The following is a 25,636-nucleotide window of genomic DNA, read 5'->3' on the forward strand; positions in this document are numbered from 1 at the left end:
AAGTCCCCGATCGGCCTATCGAGGTTGTCAAGGGAGGAGTCCGATGGCGTCGCCGTTTTGAGGGGGTTGGTTGCCGAGGGCCGGCTCCCCCCGGTGGCTCGCCTTATTTCCGAGGATGCCTTGGTGAACGTCGGTCTGAGCTCGGTCCCCGCCGACCGTGAGCCCGCCATCACTTCTTCTTTTTTAGCTCTTTTCTCCTCTTTCGTTTCTTCTTTCCATCAGTTTCTCAGTTTCTAACCATCTCGTTCTTTTTGCAGAAATCGACGACGTCATGCAGTCGGATAGGGCAATGGCTGTTAGTAGGGCGTCCCTACTGGAAGCGGTCCGGAGAAAGAAACGGACTCCTCCGAGCGAGGTCCCACCGGCGAAGAAGCCCCGCCAGCAGGCGACTCCGACGCCGACAGACGGGTCCGGGCCCACCGATCAGGGGGACGCCGCGGGCTCGGACCGACAGTTGACGCCGTATCAGCCCTCCGGTGATGAGACTACCGCTTTTCCGGAGGTGTCATCCGGGCGCGCCCGAGACGGCCGGGTCGGACGCGGTCGGTCCCCAGCCCGGCCTTCGACTCGGTCGGCCTCGGATGATACGAGGAGGGGCGCGCCGAGGCCTCGGCCGAGCGGGACCCTGTCGATTTCTGGCGCGGCCCCCGCCCCGAGCACGGTCGGCATGACTCTCCCTCAAGCAATGGGTAAGGGTAAGGCCGTAGAACCACCGTCCGGCTCCGGGGCGAAGTCGGGGTCGGCCTTCACTTTCGCCGGCGCCCGAAACCTCATCGAGACGGTGCTGCTGGAGGGTGACCGTAGGCAGGTCCGGCAGATGAGGATCCCTGAAGTCGGAGCTGCCAGCTGCGTCTGCCTCATGTCGGTGAGTGTTCTTTTGGTCGCTTTCGTCATTTATAGGCTCTATTGATCCCCGTCTGACGCTCTCATTTTTCCTGTCTCTTAGCTCGCCCAGTACATGATCCGTCTGGAGGAGAGCCACGAGGAACAGGCGAGGCTCCTGGCGAAGGCCGAGAGCCGACTGAAAGCTGTAGAGGAGGGAGGCCAGGCTGCGGCGGGGAGAACGACCAGGGACCTCGAGACGAGGCTCCAGGTGGCCGAAGAGCGGGCACTCGGCTTCGCCGCCCTCGAGAGGCAACTGTTGGAGGCTCAGGAGCAACTCAAGGTTGCCTCGGGTCTCGAAAGCGAGATCAGGAAGGCGGAGGAGCGAGCCGAAAAGCAGTCCCGGAAGGCTGCCGACTTCCAGGAGAGGTGGGAGAAGGCCCAGCAGTCGGCCGACAACGCCCGCAACCGAACCCGATCTCTTGAAGCCAAGATGGCCGAATTGGAGTCGGCCTTGGAGGGGGCTCGTGCGAGCAACCAGGAGCTTCATTCGCGCCTGGAGGAGGCTGAGGCTGCTCGCATCGCTGCCGAGGCGAAGCACATGGAGGCTCGGGCCGATCTGCTGAGGGTCTCCTCCGAGGCGGACGAGCGGATTGTGGCGAAGGTCATGGAAGCGAAAGCTCAGATTACGGAGCGAGCAGAGGCGCCGCTGGCCGAGAAGAGCGCAGAAATCGGGCGTCAGGCGGTACAGGCCTATCGTCAGTCCGCCGAGTTCATCCGTGACATGTCGGATGCGGGGTCCGACTCCTTTGCCTTAGGCTTCGATGAAGGCCTGGCAAGGGTGTCCACTAAATACCCCGGAATTGACCTGAGTGGGGTCTCCCTCCTCGACTCCCCTCCGATGCCATTGCCTGCCGGTTCTCCAACCGTCTCTCTACCCTTCGCGGACGTGCTCGCCGTTCCCGATCCAGGGGTTCCTCCAAGCTGACCCTCTGTACTTTTTCTTTGTTCTTTTCTTTGTATGTTGGCGTTTTGCCATGTTGTATGGGTCTCGGCCCTGATGCAACGAAAGTTAATGCAAACCAAGTGTTTCCTCATTTCACTTTCGTCCTTCCTCTTTTTAACTCTTGGTAGCGTCTCGCCGACTCCTGACTCTTGAAGCTCCTCCGGCACTAGGCCAGGCATCCGAGGGTTAGGCCTCAGGAAATCCTTCCGGCGCTAGGCCAGGCATCCGAGGGTTAGGCCTCAGGAAATTCTCCCGGCGCTAGGCCAGGCATCCGAGGGTTAGGCCTCAGGAAATTCTTCCGGCGCTAGGCCAGGCATCCGAGGGTTAGGCCTCAGGAAATCCTTCCGGCGCTAGGCCAGGCATCCGAGGGTTAGGCCTCAGAAAATTCTTCCGGCGCTAGGCCAGGCATCCGAGGGTTAGGCCTCAGGAAATTCTTTCAGCGCTAGGCCAGGCATCCGAGGGTTAGGCCTCAGAAAATTCTTCCGGCGCTAGGCCAGGCATCCGAGGGTTAGGCCTCAGGAAATTCTTCCGGCGCTAGGCCAGGCATCCGAGGGTTAGGCCTCAGAAAATTCTTCCGGCGCTAGGCCAGGCATCCGAGGGTTAGGCCTCAGGGAATCCTTCCGACGCTAGGCCAGGCATCCGAGGGTTAGGCCTCAGGAAATTCCTCCGGCGCTAGGCCAGGCATCCGAGGGTTAGGCCTCAGGAAATTCCGCTCATTGGTCGGCCAAGGCTGGCGCAAGCCGAGGCGACCGGTCGGGGCTTCAGGCTAGTCTGCTCCCGGGATGATCATCGGATTAGCCTGGCATCCGAGGGCCGAGCCTCGGGGAATTCCGCTCGTTGGTCGGCCAAGGCTGGCGCAAGCCGAGGTGACCGGTCGGGGCTTCAGGCTAGTCTGCTCCCGGGATGATCATCGGGTTAGCCTGGCATCCGAGGGCCGAGCCTCGGAGAATTCCACTCGTTGGTCGGCCAAGGCTGGCGCAAGCCGAGGCGACCGGTCGGGGTTTCAGGCTAGTCTGCTCCCGGGATGATCATCGGGTTAGCCTGGCATCCGAGGGCCGAGCCTCGGAGAATTCCGCTCGTTGGTCGGCCAAGGCTGGCGCAAGCCGAGGCGACCGGTCGGGGCTTCAGGCTAGTCTGCTCCCGGGATGATCATCGGGTTAGCCTGGCATCCGAGGGCCGAGCCTCGGGGAATTCCGCTCGTTGGTCGGCCAAGGCTGGCGCAAGCCGAGGCGACCGGTCGGGGCTTCAGGCTAGTCTGCTCCCGGGATGATCATCGGGTTAGCCTGGCATCCGAGGGCCGAGCCTCGGGGAATTCCGCTCGTTGGTCGGCCAAGGCTGGCGCAAGCCGAGGCGACCGGTCGGGGCTTCAGGCTAGTCTGCTCCCGAGATGATCATCGGGTTAGCCTGGCATCCGAGGGCCGAGCCTCGGGGAATTCCGCTCGTTGGTCGGCCAAGGCTGGCGCAAGCCGAGGCGACCGGTCGGGGCTTCAGGCTAGTCTGCTCCCGGGATGATCATCGGATTAGCCTGGCATCCGAGGGCCGAGCCTCGGAGAATTCCGCTCGTTGGTCGGCTAAGGCTGGCGCAAGCCGAGGCGACCGGTCGGGGCTTCAGGCTAGTCTGCTCCCAGGATGATCATCGGGTTAGCCTGGCATCCGAGGGCCGAGCCTCAGGGAATTCCGCTCGTTGGTCGGCCAAGGCTGGCGCAAGCCGAGGCGACCGGTCGGGGCTTCAGGCTAGTCTGCTCCCGGGATGATCATCGGGTTAGCCTGGCATCCAAGGGCCGAGCCTCGGGGAATTCCGCTCGTTGGTCGGCCAAGGCTGGCGCAAGCCGAGGCGACCGGTCGGGGCTTCAGGCTAGTCTGCTCCCGGGATGATCATCGGGTTAGCCTGGCATCCGAGGACTGAGCCTCGGGGAATTCCGCTCGTTGGTCGCGCGCCTATCACTTGCCGCTCGACGGGGTTTCTCCGTGGCCAGCTGCGATCGTATTTCTCCTCCTCTCGACGCGTCGCCTGGGGAACACCAGAAGGCTATTAAATGCTAATTGAGGCGTTACCTGGGAAATCGGATCGGCCAGTTGCTGCTTGCGAGGAGTGCCAGTTAAGCGGCCGCGATACGCGCGTTCTTCGAGGCGGATGCGGCCTGGGCGCGTGCGGAGATACGTGTGCCGTGGGATACACGCCGCCCGGAGTGTCCTGCATGAAGAATGCAATTAAGGAGAACGACGCTTAGGAGGTCGTGGGAGGATACGCCTCGAGAGCCGGAACGGCTCCGGATTCGATGCGCCCGCATTTATTGGAGCCACCCACATCGGAACGACCGGGGGGCCACAGTTTGGCTATAAATATAAGTGCAGGTGCGGTGGAGCCTGTCAAGCCGGAGCTGTCCAGGTTGCCATGGATCGTGGACCTCCTCTCCGGTGCGTGGCTGGAAAGCCCCTGCCGGAAGAACGGGAGGTGCGCCCCTCGCGACTTCCGCCAACTAGCCGTTTCATCTGGGATCAACGGGGAGATTCTCCCCGGTGGAACTCCGCTCTAGGCGTTTCATCCGGGATCACATCCCCCCTCTTTTCTGTCCCACCTCCCGATTGAGCTCTGCGCCAGACGCTTCATCCGGGATCGCGCCTCCTCGCGCTCTTCTCCCTTGTATTCCTTCCCTCCCCTTCTCTTAGGGAGGGCCGGAATATCCTTTGGAGGTGGCGTTCCTCTAGGAGCAGTGTGAACTCCTCCTTCGTCCACTTCTTCTTCGTCCGCGCCGGCTCTTCGTCTTTTGCGTGAGGCGTCGATGGCGCCTCCGGGGAGAAGCACCCACGCCCGGTGGGATTGCAGCTGCTTCGGGTGGAGGGTTCGGGATCCCGGATCTTCAACTCTACGGAGTCCCCACCTCTTCCTTACTTTCTTTACTCCCCAATCCCCCTTTGGGAATTCTTTGTAATCACACGAACACGCCATTGCGACCAGAAATTATTGAAATGAAAAGGACTATACATTTTTTGAACTGTCTTTCTGGCTTTGTCTTTCTACTGGTAATACACCCGTAGGTTAGCGGAATTCCAGCTCCTTGGAATTTCTCGACCATCTAGGGCCTCCAACTGGTAGGAGCCAGGTCGGTTTACCCAGCGAACCCTATACGGGCCTTCCCAATTTGGCGCCAGCTTTCCTCCTTCCGCGGGTTGAGATGCTTTGGCTCGCCTTAGCACCAGATCTCCGATTCTAAAAAGTTTTGGTCGGACCTTGGAGTTATAATATCGGGCCACCCTCCGCTGATACATCGCCATCCGAACCTGCGCCATTTTTCTCGCTTCTTCCAAGAGGTCCAAGTTTCCTCGGAGTTGCTCCGAATTGGCCTCGGGACGGTGCGTAGCCACCCGGGGCGAGGGGAGTCCGAGCTCCACGGGGACAACCGCTTCCGTGCCATAGGTTAGGCTGAAAGGCGTCTCCCCGGTAGGGGTCCGATGCGTGGTCCGATACGCCCAAAGGACGTTCTCGAGTTCTTCGACCCAAGCTTGCCCCGTCCGACCGATTCGCGCCTTAATTCCTTGGAGGATTGTCCGGTTTGTCACCTCGGCCTCACCGTTGGTTTGGGGATGCGACACAGATGTGAACCGATGCTCGATCCCGAATTCCTCGCAGAAGTCACGGAAATGCTTGTTGTCGAACTGTCGACCATTATCCGAGATGAGGACCCGGGGTACCCCAAATCGGACAATGATGTTTTTCTTCACGAACTTTCGGACTTGCGCCTCCGTGATAGTGGCCAGCGGCTCTGCCTCCACCCACTTGGTGAAGTAGTCGATTGCAACAATCAAGAATTTCCGCTGGGCGGAAGCGACGGGGAATGGTCCGAGGATATCCATTCCCCACTGTGCGAAGGGCCAGGGTGCGGTGATTGGTGCCAAGGGGACAGAAGGGATTCTCTGGACGTTGGCGTGGCGCTGGCAGGCGTCGCATTTCCGTACGTGATCCTTTGAGTCCTCCAACAAGGTAGGCCAATAATAGCCTTGCCTCATGATCTTGTGCGCCAAGGACCTAGCCCCCGAGTGCGATCCGCAGACGCCCTCATGGACTTCGCCGAGGACGTAGGCCGCCTCCGAGGGGCGGAGGCACCTTAAGAGGGGGGCGGTAAACGAGGTCCGATACAGCCTTCCTTCATAGAGTACGTAGTGGGCGGACTTCTTGACGAGTCGCCGAGCTTGATCTTCGTCTTCAGGGAGGATCCCTTCGGCGAGGTAGGCGACGAGCGGGTCCATCCAAGACGGCTCCGGATCAATCGCCATCACCGCTCCAGCCTCGCCGATGCTCGGGGCATCCAGGGTCTCCAGGTAGATTGCCCTCGACAAGTTGTGCGCCTCTGCGCCCACCAAGCGGGACAACCTGTCGGCCCTGGCATTTTCACTTCTGGGGACTTGCTGGATGTCGACACTGCCGAGGTCGGGAATGAGTGCTTGCACCTTCCGGACGTAGTTCTGCATGGTCGGGCTCCGGGCCTCGAACTCCCCACGGACCTGCCCGACCACCAGCTGGGAGTCGGTGAAGACCTTCAAACGCCGAATGCCGAGCTCCTCGGTGAGTTTGAGTCCTGCGACTAGGGCCTCGTATTCCGCCTCGTTGTTGGTAACTGGAAATCCAAACCTCAAGGCATACTCGGCTATCACTCCATCAGGACTGGTAAGGACCAGCCCGGCCCCTCCACCCTCGGGGTTCGACGACCCATCGATGTGAAGCGTCCAGGTCGGGAGGTCGAGGCTGGGCGTTTCCGGCGGTCTAGGTTCCGCCTCCTGCACCGTGCACTCAGCGAGGAAGTCCGCGAGCACCTGGGCCTTGATGGCGGGTCGAGGCTGGTAGCGGATGTCGAACTCACCGAGTTCTACTGCCCACTTCACCAGCCGTCCCGCATTCTCGGGGTTGCTGAGGATCTGTCGTAACGGTTGATCAGTTAAGAGGGTGACAGAATGGGCCTGGAAATAGGGGCGGAGCCTCCTGGTCGCGGTCAGCAGCGCGAAGGCGATCTTTTCGGCCTTCGTATACCGCGTCTCGGCGTCCCGTAGGACCCGGCTGATGTAGTACACAGGCTTCTGGAGCTTTGCCTCTTTCCGAACCAGCACCGCACTGACCGCGGTTGGGGAGACCGCCAGATAGAGGTAGAGCATTTCCCCTTCTTGCGGCTTGGACAGTAGGGGAGGAGACGCCAGGTATTCCTTGAGCTGGTCGAATGCTGCTTGACATTCGGCCGTCCAGAGAAAGTCTTTTGGGCGTTTTAACACCTTGAAGAATGGTTGGCAGCGTTCGGCCGATTTTGCCATAAATCGTCCGAGCGCGGCGACCCTTCCAGCGAGCTCCTGAACTTCTTTTACTTTGGTCGGAGGGGACATACCTTGGATGGCCTTGATTTTGTCCGGGTTGGCTTCGATACCCCGTTGGTTGACAATGAAACCAAGGAACCTCCCGGCCGAAGCGCCAAAGGCGCACTTCGCTGGGTTCAGCTTCATGCGAAACTTCCGTAAGGTGGTGAAAGTCTCCTCCAGATCCACGATGTGCTGGTCTGCCTGGTGGCTCTTCACCAGCATATCGTCCACGTATACCTCCATGTTCCGGCCGATTTGCTCTTTGAAGATTTTGTTGACGAGGCGCTGGTAAGTGGCGCCAGCGTTCTTCAGACCGAAGGGCATTACCTTGTAGCAGTACAGCCCCCGGTCCGTTATAAAGGCAGTTTTCTCCTCGTCCTGTGGGGCCATCATTATCTGGTTGTAACCGGAGAAGGCGTCCATGAAAGACAGCAGCTGATATCCGGAAGTCGCGTCGACCAGTTGGTCTATCCGCGGAAGCGGGAAGCTATCCTTAGGGCACGCCTTGTTCAGGTCGGTATAGTCGACGCACATCCTCCACTTCCCGCTCGCCTTCCGGACAAGTACAACATTTGCCAGCCACTCGGGGTAACTCACCTCCCTTATGAATCCTGCCTCTAAGAGTTTGTCTACCTCCTGGTCGACCACCCGGATCCGATCCGGGGCACAGTGTCTCTTCTTCTGCTTCACTGGCCGGTGGGTCGGGTCGACGTTGAGGGCGTGAGAAATGACCTCCGGGTCGATCCCAGGTACATCGGCCGCCGATCAGGCAAATACATCGGCATTGGCTCGGAGGAATTCCACCAACCGGGCCCGAGCTCCCGGATCGAGATTGGCGCCGACCCGGACCACCCGGTCTCGGCGGCCTTCCTCGAGGGGAACTTCGACCACACCCTCGGCCGGCTCCCCTTGCCGCAAGGCCACCTCGTCTCTGGCATCAAGGGACTCGACGCTTAGGGCTTCTGCGGGCTTCTTCCCTTTGAGGGTCGCTAGGAAACATTGCCGTGCGGTCGGTTGGTCGCCTCGGACCTCCCCGATCTCGACCGCCGTGGGGAACCGCATGAGCAAGTGGTACGTAGAGACCACCGCGCGAAGGGCGTTCAGTCCGGGTCGTCCGAGGATAGCGTTGTAGGCCGAGGGAACACGGACGACCAAGAACCCGAGTCGCACCGTGGCTTCTGCGGGTGCGACGCCCGCAGTCACAGGCAGCTCAACGACACCTTCCGCCGGGACAGCGTCACCGGTGAATCCTATGAGGGGGGTGGATATTTTGTGCAACAATTGTCTGGACAAGCCCATCTTTTGGAAGGCCTCGTAAAACAAGATATCAGCTGAGCTTCCACTATCCACAAGAACACGCCTTACATCATAGTTTGCCATAGTGAGGGAGATCACCATGGCGTCATCGTGGGGGGTCTGAACCCCCTTTACATCCTCATCACAAAAGGTGATTACATTGCCGACCCTCTGCCTCTTCGCGACGGCCGCCCCTGACGCTTCCGTCGAGCCCCCTGAGTTCCTCACGGGCCGGGGGCAGCCCCCAGTGACAGTGTGGATCACGCCCGCAACGGGTCGATTCTGCTCCCGAGGCTCCGGAGGGGCCGGGTCGGCCGGACGCGGGTCTGCGGGGGGACGTCGGTCGCTCACATATCGACCGAGACGCCCCCGGCGGATGAGAGCCTCGATCTCGTTCCGAAGCTGGAAGCAGTCCTCCGTGTCGTGGCCGTGGTCTCGGTGGTACTCACAGTACGCCCGGGAGGGCCTCTTCCCAGGGATCCTCCGCATCTGTCTCGGGGCCGGGAGGTCCTCCCGCCCCTTGATCTCCATAAGGATCTGGGCCCGGGGGGTTAGGAGAGGGGTGTACCGGTGAAAACGTCGGGGCGGAGAACGAGGGCGTGGGGCGCCGTGGTTCTTCGCCGGCGACGGGCTTCTGCGCCGACGCTGAGGCGTCGGGCTCCTCCTCTGGCGTGCCTCTTTCCGCCTTTTCTTCCCAAGCTTTTGAGGGATCTCGGCGGCCTCCTTGCTCCGGTGGGCGGCCGCCTCCTCGGCGTCCGCATACTGGTTCGCCCGGGACAACAGCTCTGGGAAGCTCCGCGGCAGGCGTTTGTCCAGGGAGAAGGTGAGTCTGCCCTTCCGGAAGCCACGCTTCAGGGCTGAAAGAGCTACCTCCTTACTCAGGTTCCGGACCTCCAGCGTAGCCCTGTTGAAGCGGGTAAGATAATCCCGCAGGCTTTCTCCCTCGTTTTGCCGGACATCAAAGAGGGAGTCGGAGACCAGTCGCCGCTGGCTACTGACGGCGAAATGAGTGATGAAGAGGCGAGTGAACTGGTCGAAGGACCGGATTGAGTCAGCCTCCAGCCCGGCGAACCATGCCCTCGCCGGGCCACGGAGGGTTGCCGGGAAAGCCTTGCAGAGAAGGAGATCTGATGCTCCGTGGAGGAGCATGAGGGTCCTGAAACTCTCGACGTGATCCCGTGGATCCGCCGCCCCGTCATAGGGCTCGATCGCCGGCATTTTGAACCCCGGCGGATTCGGGGTCCGCAGGATCCTCGAGGCGAGCGCCGGCTGGGAGGAGATCTCTAAGTCGGCGAAGGGATCTTTGGAATGGCCCTTCAGGACCTGGAGTTGTCGGTGGAGATCGTCCACCCGCCGGTCCAGGGAGCGCGACCGGTGGGTGGGAGACAAGGAGCGGCGAGAGGGGGACCGACTGGAGCGCGGGTTCCTCGAGGAGTGGGAGGTCTGGGAACGCGCCCGGGCCCGCCTCTCGTACCCCGCGCAGCTCCGGTGGGAAGGTCCCGGCAGAATGGAGCGTGCTCGAGAATCCTCCTCGCGCCGGCGCTCCTCCCCATGGGAGAGGAAGGAGCGCGGGTTGAGGAGGACAGGCGAACGCTCAGGCAGCAGCGGCTCCTGAGCCCGCTGCGGCGCCCGGGACATCGCACCCTGCAGATTCTGCACCGCCTCCGCGAGGGTGCGAACCTGCTGGGTTAGCTGGTCGAACTGGGCGGCTTCGACCATCTGAATGGGCGGTGGGGCGGTGGAGTGTTGCTGAGAGCGTGTTGGAGATGCAGCGGCCTCCCGGCCAGTGGCGCGAGAGGCCCCGCGACCGGAAGCATTGGAAGCTCCACGACCACCTCGCCGTGCCATTACGATCGCTCTGAGATCCGGCCCTTCCTCTAGCGCCAACTGTTGCTGGGGGTCCAAACCGAGAACGATTGGCACAGCGGTGTGAACGGGGTTCCCTTTGAATTGCTTTGGTTGCGCTCCACCTTCCGCCGGAAAACCTGCAAGCAAGCCTCGCACCACCACTGGGGTAGTGGGGGCCCTCCGACGATCAAGTTAGAGGGAATCGAAGGAGAAGGAGAGGTAGCAGGTAAGATGATGCTATGGAGAATCTTGCTCACCCTCCCCCTTCCCCCCCAGCCCCATATATATCAGGCTGGGGGGTTTTTCTGGGGATTGGTCATCGTGTGGCACGATGGGGTTGCCACTGACATGGCCGTTACAGGGCGTCGTGGGGCAGCGCCGGGTACGGCCATGGCAGGGCGTAGTGGAGCTCCGCTTCGTACGGTTGTTACAGGGGATCGTGGGGCAGCGCCGGATTCGGCCGTTGCAGGGAGTAGTGGAGCAGGGGGCCACGGCGTGCCTCAGGAGAACAGTCTGTTGTTGTCAAGAGATTGCCGACCCGAGGTCGGATTGCTGGATCAAGGGGCAACCGACTCGGGGTCGGATTGCTGGATCAAGGGGCAGCCGACTCGGGGTCGGACTGCGGAGCCGAAGATATCCGACCCGAGGTCGAATTGCTGGATCAAGGGGCAGCCGTAGTCTTCCTGGGCGCGCGTGCCGGTCACGTGGGGCATGGTGGCTAAGTTCCCCCGTAACAGGATGTACTTCAAATTATTCATATTTTTCACACCATTAGCACTGACACAAGTACGCAATTCATTACATTCAATAGGAATTTTTCCATGGTACATGCAACCAACATAGGGACGGAATTAAAGGAACTAACAATTGCTCTTTAATTCATTGATAGGGTTTTTTAAGGAAAATATTCTTGACAAGGTTAATGACACTGACTAGAGATGGCAATGCTTAGCCCGTTTAATTTGTTTAAGTTGATTCAACACATTGTAGGTCAGGCTAGATTATCTGTTTAATAAAATGGTCAGAGCAGATTCTGGTTGGTAGATTTTCAATCTAATTTGTATCCCACCCATCTCGTGTCTGATCCGATCCCCCCTACCTCTAACATTGGAATCCCTCTTAATATGTTAAAAGGTGGCAGGCTAGTGCACATCGACGAGCCTACCATTCCCATCCTTAAAATTGAAACCAAGGTCCCAAAAGGTCGCTGACCGCGATCAGGCAAAGCCTTTCTTTGCTATTGGGTTTCTGCCAAAGATCCAAAGTAAACAAGCGATTGAATACTGAGAGGATCGAAGTACAACTCTCAGAAGAAATTCCACTACAAGGAACATTGAGTCTGCACTTATGGGGATGGAGAAATAACCAAGCTCAACATCCAAGTCCTCTTCTTTCAGGGGCCAAGTTCCACATTCTACTGATAACAGAGAAAAGGCCATCTGCCTTCCACCAGTTGAATCCATGGCCTTCTTGTTAAACTGGAATTCTGCCTAATATAAGTCTAACAAGGAAGAGCCGAACTCTTGAAAACCCACACTACTTGAACCTTATAAATATATCAAGGATAGCAAGCCTTTTAACCAGCAGCTGAGTTAATCTCTAAAGTTTGTTAAAGATGCAGTCCATCGAGAGCAAATGGATGGCGATGTTTCTGCTGCTGTTTGTGGCAGCCACAATGGAAATGGGAGGAGCCTGGCCCCAAGACAAGGTTACTTGTCGCATGAAAGGAAGCCCATGCTTTGGTAAATTTGTCAGATGCCCAAAGGAGTGCCCACACATCAAACCGAGACACCCGAGGGCCAAAGCTTGTTTCATGGACTGCCGCTCCCCCAAATGTGAGGCTGTGTGCCGAGGTAAGCATGGCTTCTTTAACGAGCTCTCTCAACTATCCATTGTTCCTCTTGAATCCAGCTAACGAATAGAGGAACTAACTTCACTAAAAAAAAAAGAAGAGTCAATGTTCTGCATGGTGTGAAAACTCCATTTAATTGCAAGATCACTATCAAATTGCAGTTTGCCACAAACCCAACTGCGAAGGCCCAGGGTCTGGTTGTCATGACCCTCGCTTCATTGGTGCTGACGGTGCTGTGTTCTATTTTCATGGGAGAAAGGATGAGCACTTCAGCCTGGTCTCCGACCCTCACCTCCAGATCAATGCCCGTTTCATTGGCCTCCGGCCTGCCGGCAGGACCCGCGACTTCACTTGGATTCAAGCTCTTGGGTTCATGTATGGTTCTCACAACTTCACTGTCGAGGCAGCTCATGTAAAGCAATGGAGCAACGACGTTGATCACCTGAAGTTCTCTTACGATGGAAAGCCTTTGCTGGTCCCAGAAGGACACCTCTCCCATTGGAAGTCACCAGATACAGAGCTGACTCTGGAGAGGACTGGAACCAGAAACAGCATCATGGTCGTGCTTGAGGGGATTGCAGAGGCCATGCTCAAGGTGGTTCCAATCACCAAGGAAGATGATGAGTTACACAACTATCAGATACCATCAGATGATTCCTACGCACATTTGGAGGTGCAGTTCAGATTCTTTGGGCTCTCACCTCAAGTGGAAGGAGTTCTGGGAAGAACATACCGTCCTGACTACGAGAATACGGTAAAGCGAGGCGTGCTGATGCCTGTAGTTGGTGGAGAAGACAAATATAAGACTTCATCACTCCTCTCTGCAGACTGCAAGCTGTGTTCGTTTTCTCTCAAGGAAGACAACGAGATAGAGTTGCGCATCCTGCGCTGAAGATAGAACATCCCCAAAAAAGTGAAGTAAATTTGCAATAAGAGAGATTATTTATATATATTGTCTTGAGAATAAAAGATGTGTGAATCACGTCGATAAACATAAGTGCCTGTGTCTTTACAAAATGGGTGTTTGCCATGTAATCTATAAGAGCATCACTTGGAAGCACAAAATATGAGATTGATGCATATGATTTTATGTTTGTTAAAATTTGCATTGAGAATTGACATTTCTACGAAACCAAGGACTCCAAGTACCGGCCTGGGAGTGGTCTGGACCGGCCGCTTGGCACGTGAGTCGGGAGAGAGACTCGGGAGTCTTCTTCCTCTCCGAGTCCGACTAGGAGAGGGGGGTTTTGACCAGGAACTCCAGCTGGTGAAAACCCAAGCACGTAGAACTCCAGCTGGCCCAGGAAGTTCACCTATATAAAGCCTACCCCTCTTCTCTCCGTTTGTCGCTCTTAATCATCGATCAATCGCCGGCAAGATCCGTCCAAGCCCCCGGTTCCCCGTTGAGTGTTTCCGACGAGCCACCGCCGATTCGTCGTTGGAACGATGTGAGCCACCTCACCTTCCCTTATCCATGGGTTGCCGACCACCGCCGGCCGCTGCTCATGTTCGAGACTGCCGCCCTAGCTGCCGGGTGGAGGAACTGCTGTGGGCCGTCGTCCCTCGGCACTTTCATGGCGGGTTGAGAAGGAGAGGGAAAGAGACATCTCCCCTGTTTTGAGCAGAGGAGAGGGCTCTCTCTCCCTTCTTTCCTCTCTCTCTCTCTCTCATGTTTCTCTTTCTTTATCACTCTTTCTCTCTCTTTATCATTCTTTTTCTCTTCGGATACTTTAGGGCTAGGAGAGGTCCAGATATTTTGGTAAACCCAAGTTGACCAAAAGACCTAGAAGGTGTCTCGGGCTAGTGTGACCATGAAGGGCCTAAATCAGTAAAATAATGATTGATCGAAAATTTGGATAAAAATGAAAGATAAAAAAAATATAAAACAACTGCAGGTTAATATCTTGCATATTTTTTGGAATGGGTTATATGTTTGATGATATACATTTATATAAGCATATTTTATTGAACTATGTTGAATAATTAATATAAAGCTTTATAATTTTTGTCTGAATTTTGATGAGGACTGTAGTTAATTCCTTATTCGTTCATCTTAGGCCTTGCATGATCTCTGGAAGTACTTTCTGAAAAATACGTATCCTCTTTCTCCAAGTTAAGGTTGCCCCTCAACTTACAACTCAGCCTATCTCACTAACAATGAAAGCCACAAAAAGAATACAGAAGAAGCAATGGAGAGCTAAAACTACTACAAGCATCAAGTCTCTTCCACATGATCTCATCGTAGAGATCGTTGCTCAGCTAGTTTCATTGTCTTCAACACCAGTATCCGATCTCGAAAACCTACAGATGACGTGAGTTTTATAGCAATATCCATGCTTTATCTATTTCTTTGTTTCATGATGAACATTAATTAAATACTAAGTTCTTGAGATGTGCTGCATCGCTTAACGTTATTGTAGGTGCAAGATGTTTAGAACGGCATCAAAAGCAAAGTTGGTTGGACAACATATTTCTTTGGAGAAAGAATGGAGCATGCATTGGTGGAACAAGGAGCGTTACTTCGCTATTCTCAATAATTGCGCCGCAGCCGGAAATCTTAAAGCTTGTTTTATACTTGGACTGGTACGTAGACTATCAACTCCATCTACCCATGCTTTACATAGCTATATTTCTTCTTGCAAGTTAAGACTTCTGGATAACGTTTCACACGGAAAATATAAAAGATCACAACAATAACAGGCCTTTGACAAAGTTCAACTTGGGATTTGTTCCAGCCAATTGCATCAGTGGAGAACACAATGTAGAAGTCGCACTCACCTTTTTTTTCCTTCTTTTGAGTGAATAGACAATATAGAAGTTGCCAGTGTAGAAAGGGCCAAAGATCATGGCCATATATATATATATATATATATATATATATATATATATATTCTGATATGATGATCAATAATAACAACCCTTTTATGAGAGTGTATATCTAATAATACCCACTCCTGAGCCTATAGACGTGCAAGAATTTTTGAGAATAGAGATCCAAATAAGACCAAACACGGTGCATGGATTTACGAACATAGGAGGAGCACCTTTGAGAGCTGCATGGTAAATTGATAGTTATTTTTTCTTAGTAGTCTAACTCTTAAATTTCTTCTAATCAATGTTTTTCAGGAGAATGTCTTCAATCTGGAAAGCCTGAACTTAGGGTTACGCTATCTCGAGAAGGCGATGGTCGGTGGCCACGATGCCGCAACGTACACAATGGGCATCCTACTCTTTGGCGATCACCGGACTCGGCAGATTGGCATGGAATACCTGAACAAAATTGGAGTTGTTTCTGGTGGAACTGAGGATTCTGAGAGGATGAAGTTTCAGAACCCCTACTTCGAGCAGTGCCGGAGGCAGGTCATAGAATCTGTACGGAGGATTACCATGAAGAGATGGTCACCACGGCAGATTGAACGGTGCACAAGTCCAACGTGTGGTCGGGTGGAGGGATGGGAAGAACGTCAAAGCTTTTGCAGTGAGCTTTGCAAATGGACTTCCGAGTATTTTCAATTCTATACACAAGTCTGATGTCAAACTTCCGCATGTCCTTTGCTTTTAGTGTCTTTCATTCTTTCAATCTACGTACGTTGTGTTTTAAATTTATTAAATCCCAGCTGGTGTTCGGTCTTCCCCTAATAGATTCTTTTGTATTCAATTGCTGTTATTATTTTGTCATAATTTCAATAATATTATCTTTTTATTCTTGTTAATTTTTAGTATATCTTAAAATCCAATGATCAAAGGATTGAAGGAGTAGATTTAGTTATAGTGAATCCCTTCGGGCCTCAATTTGGATGCTGGGGATCTTGCACGCTTCTTACAAAAAGATTTAGTTATCTACCACAAAAAAAAAGAAAAAAGAGAGAAAAAATTGGCAACTATAAAAATTGATATTAACTTGAAGGCAGGAAATGATGTCTTGCTAATTTAACACGCACAAGCAACAATCATTAAGGGTTTACCCTCTGATGTCTTGCTGGATTAAGGGTTTACTCCATACAGGGACTATGGAGTAAGCCTTCCTTCTTTACCCTCCAGAAATTTATGGTGAATGACGCATAACTCTGTGAGATACGCGCCGACTTCAGCCCCGATTCGATTCGGGAGGAACCGGAACAGAGGATCGCGATTGCGATCCTCTCCGGCTCCTCCGGAGAACAAACGGGGCAAGGGCGCCGCGGGTATCCTGCGGCACCCCTCCCAGTCCATCCGCGGCCAATTCACGGCCGCGGATCTCGCTTGACCGCCGCGAAAATCGCGGCGGAGGGCCGTTACAATGGGGCGTTAAAACCCCATCTTCCTTCCCTTAGGGCCACCGCCGAGCTCCCTCTTCTTCCTCTCCTCCCTCCTCCCTCTCCTTCCTCTGCCTTTGCCTCCCAAGTGGCTGGCGTGCCGCCGGATCCACCACCATCACCACCCGCGCCTTTCCCTATTTTGGAGATTCGCATCCCTCGGTTCCGAGCGCCGCCGCCACCGCTTGACCGCCGGATCGAGCCTCCCCCGGCCGAGATCCGCCACTTCCGTCGACTGCCGGTAAGCCCTCTTCCCTTTGTGCTCTCCGATCTTAGCCGACGCATGCTTTCCTCCCTTGGTTTTGGCCCCATGAACCGAGACCATTCTCGGTTGCTTCTTCACGCCGGGAGCCGCAGCGGCCGCCGGCCGCCACCATGATCGGCTGGCCGTCGATCGGGCGACGGCCCCCAGCCGCCTAGGCCGGCCACCCAGGCCGACCACCCCGCTGTTTCCCCCTTCCTCTCTCAGTTTCCATCTCCCCTGTCCATGGGGAGTTTGGGGGAAGAAGGAGGCCCATCACGAGCCAAACTGGGCCTGTTGGGCCCTGTCCATTTCAGGCCCAACTTGGGCCCAGTCCAGCTCGGTTAGGCCCAGTTGGGCCATACCCTATATGGGCCCAATTTGGGTCTATTTGAAATCCGAACCCGAAATCCAGTTCAACTCCGAACCCGAACCCGAACCCGAGCCCATTGGGCCAGTAAAGAAAAATTTTGCAGAAAAGCCCTTGGCAGTATGTTATCTCACAAAAAGACCTCCTGTAATTTGTATTTGATCCCTATAGGAAAGATTTATTACATAAAGGTCCCCAACTATATTTATTTAGTCCCTTCACTAAAGTTTTATTATAGAACAGTACCCTGTAATTAATTATTAGTCTCTGCGATAAATTTTATTGCATAGATGAACCAATTAGAAGCCAACCTTGGGGGCCCTATTGGGCCGGGTCTATGCGGGCCCATTGGGCCGTGTTCGATGTGGGCCCTATCGGGCCATGCCCATTATGGGCCAACTCTGGGCCCTGTTGGGCTGTGTCCAGTAGTATTATTTTTGAATTTTGCTTAGCTCTGAAATTTACAAAGAAATTAATTAAATGTTAACAGGTAAACCTGATCCGTCTACCTGAAGTAGGAATTAAGCGAGAAGAGGTAAGTAACTTAATACTTCAAGTGTGATTTTCAAATAAATAGATTAAATTCTGAAATATGTTTTGTATTTAGTAAAATGGGTCTGGCATGTTAAATTTCATTTGAAAATTATGCTCTGAAATCCGTAAACTATGACTGAAAAATTTATGAAATCTGTTTATATATATATATATATATTCTCAGCATGGCTATGATCTGTTCTGTTCTGTTCTGGCCCCGCCAATGGGGATTATACGTTGGACCTGTCGACTTGTAATCTGCGAGGAACCGGTTTCGACACCGCGCCACCGGTGATTAGAATAGTGGTTTCTGGACACCATTTCCACCGGTGACTAACAATAGTGGTTTCTGGCACTCTGTGCGACCCATGCCACTGGGTTACGTGGCCGTAGCCTATCATGTTGAGATTATGATATCAGAGTTTTATAAAAAAAATGATATTATTTGTGATTGGTTTCAAACATTGTCCTGTATTTTGATCTGATATGCTCTGACTCCACTCTGGGGTATTTTGTTGCTTACTGGGCTAGTGTAGCTCATTATTCTGTTTTCTCCATTTTTCAGATCCAGAGGCTTAATTGCACGGGATTGGGAAGTGTGTTAGAGTTTCCGATGATTCTTCAGTTATTGGCATTTTAGTTAGTTTAGTTTGGATATTTGAATTATCTTGGCATATGTTACTTTGGAATTTTGTAAGACCGCTTTTGAACAATTTAAATAATTATGTTATCTTTGAAAAGCTGTATCTGCTTTGGTATGATCTGCTGCCTTGCGCGCCCGTGCGGCCCGCCGTGCGGGCGTGCGGCGTCTGCCGCGCCTCGGGCTCGGGGCGTGACAGATTTGGTGGTATCAGAGCTCAGGTTTCAGATTCATAGGGATTATGTCTGAAACAGTCATATTTGAGCCTAAGTTTTAAGATCCTTAGGATTCGTTGGAAAGTTGAGAGATGGGGTAGTAACTAGACAAAGGGATAATGTTCATTTGCTTTGATTATTTTTGTATTATTCTGTTTGGATAAATATTTTTAAAATTTAAATATTTTTATTGAATCAGAATGCCGCCTCGCCGTGTCCGTAGCTTGAATCGGATGGTTGGGCGCTCTCGGGAAAGAGCCCCCACTAACCAAATGGGCGAGGCATCGCATAACTCAGGGCCCCAGGGTCAATCAACTCCAGAAGCTGCTGCCGGAAATCAAACTCGGGTGCTCGAACTGATCGAGGAGGTCGTCAGGTTAGTACGCCAACAGAGGCAACAACCTCAGCAACCAGTCCAGCAGGATGTTGCTCCTCCTGAGCAAAGAAGGAGTATTGCAGAATTCAAGAGAATGGCACCTTCGGCTTTTAAAGGCACTACTAGTCCTCAAGAGGCTGAAACCTGGATAGATGAAATGGAGAAAGCCTTCAGGGCAATGGAGTGCACCGATGAAGAAAAGGTCAGATTTGCCACCTATATGCTTCAGGACCGAGCTCATCATTGGTGGATGTCTGTGGAGCGCACATTGGCACCCGAGCAGGAGGCACTTACCTGGCAAAGATTCCGCACCGCATTCTACTCCAAGTATTTTCCCTCCAGTCGCCTGAGGGAGCTAGAGAGGAAATTTCTCAATCTGAATCAAGGAACTATGACTGTGGATGAGTATGAGGCAGAGTTTGACAGGCTATCTCGGTTTGCTCCCACCCTCGTCATGGATGCAGAGTCCCGGATGAGAAGATTTGAAGAAGGATTGAAGCCTCACTTACGTCGGAGTTTGGCCGCAATACACTCGATGAACTATGATGATCTGGTAGACAGGGCTAAGAATCTGGAAATTGTCTGGAAAGAAACATATGATGCCAAAGATAGGAAACAAAAGAAGAGAAGCAGAGATTATGATGCTCGCAGTGGACAGAATTCTAGCAAGACTGCAAAATCTCATAATCAATCTTGGCAATCAGGGAAGCAAGGATCTTATGGAAAAACTATTCAGCAAGAGAAGCATAAGTGTGATGCATGTGGTGGTATGCATAAGACTGAACACTGTAGACGATTATCCGGTGCTTGTTTTAGATGCGGCCAGCAGGGTCATAAGGTAGCTGAGTGTCCTCAACAGGACCTTCGATCAGTTCAGAGGCCTCAAACTACAAGAACCCAGCATGTGCAAACTTATCATGCTCCGGCTCAGTCAGCTCAGCCTTCTTCTCCTAAGCAGCAGAAAGGGGGGAGACCACACACACAGGGTCGTATTTATACACTGACTCAGCAGGATGCTCAGGCATCCAACACTGTGGTGTCAGGTACATTGCCAGTTGCTTCTGTTTATGCTCATACACTATTTGATTCTGGTGCTACGCATTCTTTTATGTCATCTACATTTGTGCAAAAACATGACCTGCCTTATGTGCAATTAGAGTATGATCTGCATGTTAGCACTCTTGCCGGGAGCGAGATGATTGGTAACCAGGTCTGCAAGACTTGTCCGATTCAAATAGTAGGTAGAGACTTGCCTGCTGATTTGATAGTTATAGATATGCATGACTTTGACATAATCCTCGGTATGGACTGGTTAGCATCACAATTTGCCACCATTAATTGCAATGAGAAACGGGTAAACTTTCAGATCCCCGGAGATACCGAATTCAGCTTCGTAGGGAGTGGTGCTTATACCTCCCCTCGAGTTGTCTCCGCTATGCAAATTAAGCGGCTGCTTAGAAAGGGGAGTATGGCGTATATTGCCACAGTGGTTGATACCAGACAATCAGATCAAAGATTGGAAGATATTCGAGTAGTGAATGAATACCCTGATGTCTTTCCGGAAGACCTTCCTGGCTTGCCACCAGATAGAGAAATTGAATTTGCAATTGATTTAATTCCTGGTACCACACCAATCTCTAAGACCCCCTATAGAATGGCTCCAACTGAAATGAAGGAATTAAAGGAGCAGTTGCAGGATCTTCTTGATAAGGGTTTCATCAGACCTAGTGTTTCACCTTGGGGAGCTCCAGTCTTATTTGTAAAGAAGAAGGATGGTAGTATGAGATTATGTATTGATTATCGAGAGATAAATAAAGCAACAATAAAGAACAAGTATCCTCTACCAAGAATTGATGACTTATTTGATCAGTTAAAGGGTGCTCAGATATTCTCTAAAATTGATCTTCGTTCTGGGTACCATCAATTAAAGATAAGGGTTGAAGATGTGCCTAAAACTGCTTTTCGTACTCGTTATGGGCACTATGAATTTTTGGTCATGCCTTTTGGACTGACAAATGCCCCTGCAGCTTTTATGGATCTGATGAACAGGGTGTTCAGACCCTTTCTGGACAAATTTGTAGTAGTCTTTATTGATGATATCTTGATCTATTCTGGGAGCCAGGCCGAGCACGAGCAACATTTGAGGTTAGTACTGGAAACCCTAAGACAAGAGCAGTTGTATGGTAAGTTGAAGAAAAGTAAATTCTGGCTAGACAGTGTGATGTTCCTAGGGCATGTAATATCTAAAGAGGGTATCTATGTGGATCCAAAGAAGATCGAGGCAGTGGTCAACTGGAGCAGACCCAATAGTGTTACTGAGATTCGCAGCTTCTTGGGCCTAGCAGGATATTATAGACGATTTGTTGAGGATTTTTCCTCTATTGCTGCATCTTTGACTCGACTAACTCGTAAAGGAGTTAAGTTTGAGTGGTCAGATAAATGTGAACAGAGCTTCCAGGAGCTTAAACAACGTTTGGTGTCCGCTCCCATCCTTACCCTTCCCTCTAGTGGCGAAGGTTATACCATCTACAGTGATGCCTCAAAGAAAGGATTGGGTTGTGTGCTGATGCAGAATGATAAGGTTATTGCATATGCTTCCCGACAATTAAAGTCATATGAGGAGAATTACCCCGTTCATGATCTGGAACTTGCTGCTGTTGTGTTTGCATTAAAAATTTGGAGGCATTATTTATATGGTGAATCTTGTAAGGTGTACACTGATCACAAAAGTTTGAAATACCTTTTTACCCAGAAGGAACTAAACATGAGACAGAGAAGATGGTTAGAGTTACTGAAGGATTATGATTTGTCTATTTATTACCATCCGGGAAAAGCTAATGTGGTAGCAGATGCACTGAGCAGAAAATCCACTGGTAGTATTGCTGCCTTACTCACCTCTCAGAGGAAAATTCTGGAAGATCTGAGAAGAGCAGAAATTGAGGTATGTTGGCATGACCCTGATGCACAATTGGCAAACTTACGTGTCCAACGTACCTTGATAGAGAGGATCAGGGTTGCTCAAGCAGATGACCCTCAGTTGCAAAAGCTTAGAAGTGATATTGAATCAGGTTCTCAATCAGAATTCAGACTTCATGAGGATGGATCGTTGAGATACAGAAACAGAATGTGTATTCCAAATGACTCCGATTTAAAGAATGAAATTATGAAGGAAGCTCATAATACTGGATATACAGTGCATCCTGGGGGTACTAAGATGTATAAGGATTTGAAAGATACATTTTGGTGGAATAATATGAAGAGAGAAATTGCACAATTTGTGGCTCGGTGTTTGACGTGTCAGCAAGTTAAAGCAGAGCATCAAAGACCGGCAGGGTTGTTGCAGCCCCTACCACTTCCTGAATGGAAGTGGGAACACATCACTATGGACTTCGTCTCCGGGTTGCCTCGCACTCTTAAAGGTTATGGTGCTATATGGGTGATTGTGGACAGATTGACAAAGTCGGCACATTTTTTGGCATTCAAAGTAGGAATGACCTTGGAAAAGTTTGTAGAGCTCTATATTGAACAAATAGTGAGGTTGCATGGAGTACCCGTATCCATTGTTTCCGATAAGAACTCGCGGTTTGTATCTCACTTTTGGAGTAGTTTGCATAAAGCCTTGGGGACCACTCTGAGCTTCAGCACAGCTTTCCACCCTCAGACTGATGGCCAATCAAAAAGAACCATTCAGACCTTGGAAGATATGCTAAGAGCTTGTGTAATGGATATGAAAGGTTCTTGGGACCGTCACTTGCCTTTAGTTGAGTTTGCATATAATAACAGTTACCAGGCAAGTATTCAAATGGCACCTTATGAGGCTCTATATGGAAGAAAGTGTAGATTACCTATCTGTTGGGATGATGTTGGTGAAAGAAAAATTATGGGCCCCGAGATTGTGCAACAAACAGTGGAGAAGATCCAGCTGATCAGGGAACGCCTCCGGATAGCTCAGAGCAGACAGAAAAGTTATGCAGATAATAGAAGAAGGAAATTGGAATTTCAGGTCGGAGATCATGTGTTTCTGAAAGTGTCTCCTACTAAAGGGGTGACGCGATTTGGAATACGCAGAAAACTCAGTCCACGCTATGTCGGCCCCTTTGAGATTCTGGAAAGAGTAGGAGCTGTGGCTTACAAATTGGCACTTCCACCTTCACTGTCTGGAGTTCACAATGTTTTTCATGTTTCCATGCTAAGAAAGTATATTCCAGATATGAGCCATGTGGTAGAAGTGGCACCCTTGCAGCTTAGAGAAGATTTGACATATCCTGAGCAGCCTGTACGTGTGGTTGATAGAAAAGAGCAAGTGTTGAGGAGGCGCACGATTCCTTATGTTAAGATCCAGTGGAGCAATCACTCAGAACGTGAGGCTACGTGGGAGCTGGAGGACGAGATGAAGGAAAAATATCCAGACCTTTTTGCAAGCTAAGGTATGTTAAATTTCGAGGACGAAATTTTATTTTTTAGGGGGGAAGAATGTGAGATACGGGGCTGAAGTCGGCAGCCCTTGCCGACTTCAGCCCCAATTCGATTCGGGAGGAACTGGAACAGAGGATCGCGATTGCGATCCTCTCCGGCTCCTCCGTGGAACAAATGGGGCAAGGGCGCCGCGGGTATCCCGCGGCACCCCTCCCAGTCCATCCGCGGCCAATTCACGGCCGCGGATCTCGCTTGACCGCCGCGAAAATCGCGGCCGAGGGCCGTTACAATGGGGCGTTAAAACCCCATCTTCCTTCCCTTAGGGCCACCGCCGAGCTCCCTCTTCTTCCTCTCCTCCCTCCTCCCTCTCCTTCCTCTGCCTTTGCCTCCCAAGTGGCTGGCGTGCCGCCGGATCCACCACCATCACCACCCGCGCCTTCCCCTATTTTGGAGATTCGCATCCCTCGGTTCCGAGCGCCGCCGCCACCGCTTGACCGCCAGATCGAGCCTCCCCCGGCCGAGATCCGCCACTTCCGTCGACTGCCGGTAAGCCCTCTTCCCTTTGTGCTCTCCGATCTTAGCCGACGCATGCTTTCCTCCCTTGGTTTTGGCCCCATGGACCGAGACCATTCTCGATTGCTTCTTCACGCCGGGAGCCGCAGCGGCCGCCGGCCGCCACCGTGATCGGCTGGCCGTCGATCGGGCGACGGCCCCCAGCCGCCTAGGCCGGCCACCCAGGCCGACCACCCCGCTGTTTCCCCCTTCCTCTCTCAGTTTCCATCTCCCCTGTCCATGGGGAGTTTGGGGGAAGAAGGAGGCCCATCACGAGCCAAACTGGGCCCGTTGGGCCCTGTCCATTTCAGGCCCAACTTGGGCCCAGTCCAGCTCGGTTAGGCCCAGTTGGGCCATACCCTATATGGGCCCAATTTGGGTCTATTTGAAATCCGAACCCGAAATCCAGTTCAACTCCGAATCCGAACCCGAACCCGAGCCCATTGGGCCAGTAAAGGAAAATTTTGCAGAAAAGCCCTTGGCAGTATGTTATCTCACAAAAAGACCTCCTGTAATTTGTATTTGATCCCTATAGGAAAGATTTATTACATAAAGGTCCCCAACTATATTTATTTAGTCCCTTCACTAAAGTTTTATTATAGAACAGTACCCTGTAATTAATTATTAGTCTCTGCGATAAATTTTATTGCATAGATGAACAAATTAGAAGCCAACCTTGGGGGCCCTATTGGACCGGGTCTATGCGGGCCCATTGGGCCGTGTTCGATGTGGGCCCTATCGGGCCATGCCCATTATGGGCCAACTCTGGGCCCTGTTGGGCTGTGTCCAGTAGTATTATTTTTGGATTTTGCTTAGCTCTGAAATTTACAAAGAAATTAATTAAATATTAACAGGTGAACCTGATCCGTCTACCTGAAGTAGGAATTAAGCGAGAAGAGGTAAGTAACTTAATACTTCAAGTGTGATTTTCAAATAAATAGATTAAATTCTGAAATATGTTTTGTATTTAGTAAAATGGGTCTGGCATGTTAAATTTCATTTGAAAATTATGCTCTGAAATCCGTAAACTATGACTGAAAAATTTATGAAATCTGTTTATATATATATATATATATTCTCAGCATGGCTATGATCTGTTCTGTTCTGTTCTGGCCCCGCCAATGGGGATTATACGTTGGACCTGTCGACTTGTAATCTGCGAGGAACCGGTTTCGACACCGCGCCACCGGTGATTAGAATAGTGGTTTCTGGACACTGTTTCCACCGGTGACTAACAATAGTGGTTTCTGGCACTCTGTGCAACCCATGCCACTGGGTTACGTGGCCGTAGCCTATCATGTTGAGATTATGATATTAGAGTTTTATAAAAAAAAAATGATATTATTTGTGATTGGTTTCAAACATTGTCCTGTATTTTGATCTGATATGCTCTGACACCACTCTGGGATATTTTGTTGCTTACTGGGCTAGTGTAGCTCATTATTCTGTTTTCTCCATTTTTCAGATCCAGAGGCTTGATTGCACGGGATTGGGAAGTGTGTTAGAGTTTCCGATGATTCTTCAGTTATTGGCATTTTAGTTAGTTTAATTTGGATATTTGAATTATGTTGGCATATGTTACTTTGAAATTTTGTAAGACCGCTTTTGAACAATTTAAATAATTATGTTATCTTTGAAAAGCTGTATCTGCTTTGGTATGATCTGCTGCCTTGCGCGCCCATGGGGCCCGCCGTGCGGGCGTGCGGCGTCTGCCGCGCCTCGGGCTCGGGGCGTGACAGATTTGGTGGTATCAGAGCTCAGGTTTCAGATTCATAGGGATTATGTCTGAAACAGTCATATTTGAGCCTAAGTTTTAAGATCCTTAGGATT

At 52.0% G+C, this 25,636-nt stretch overlaps 2 protein-coding genes across 2 annotated transcripts; both read left to right on the forward strand.

Moving 5' to 3' along the window:
* The first annotated feature begins 685 nt into the window (after window positions 1-685).
* Window positions 686-13,343, forward strand: LOC120110001 (uncharacterized). Its single transcript, XM_089924949.1, has 4 exons — window positions 686-865; window positions 947-1,393; window positions 11,937-12,168; window positions 12,305-13,343. Exons 1-4 carry the CDS (start codon window positions 686-688, stop codon window positions 13,057-13,059), a joined length of 1,614 nt encoding a protein of 537 aa, XP_089781075.1. The 3' UTR covers window positions 13,060-13,343.
* A 482-nt stretch (window positions 13,344-13,825) lies between these two features.
* Window positions 13,826-15,736, forward strand: LOC120110002 (F-box protein At2g35280). Its single transcript, XM_088703077.2, has 3 exons — window positions 13,826-14,479; window positions 14,588-14,750; window positions 15,294-15,736. Exons 1-3 carry the CDS (start codon window positions 14,325-14,327, stop codon window positions 15,696-15,698), a joined length of 723 nt encoding a protein of 240 aa, XP_088559203.2. The 5' UTR covers window positions 13,826-14,324; the 3' UTR covers window positions 15,699-15,736.
* Window positions 15,737-25,636: the final 9,900 nt, after the last annotated feature.

Source organism: Phoenix dactylifera, chromosome 8 (assembly GCF_051530095.1).
Source record: "Phoenix dactylifera cultivar Ajwa chromosome 8, Ajwa_hap1_PhDact_Kaust_v1.1, whole genome shotgun sequence".
Classification (NCBI taxonomy): Eukaryota; Viridiplantae; Streptophyta; class Magnoliopsida; order Arecales; family Arecaceae; genus Phoenix; species Phoenix dactylifera.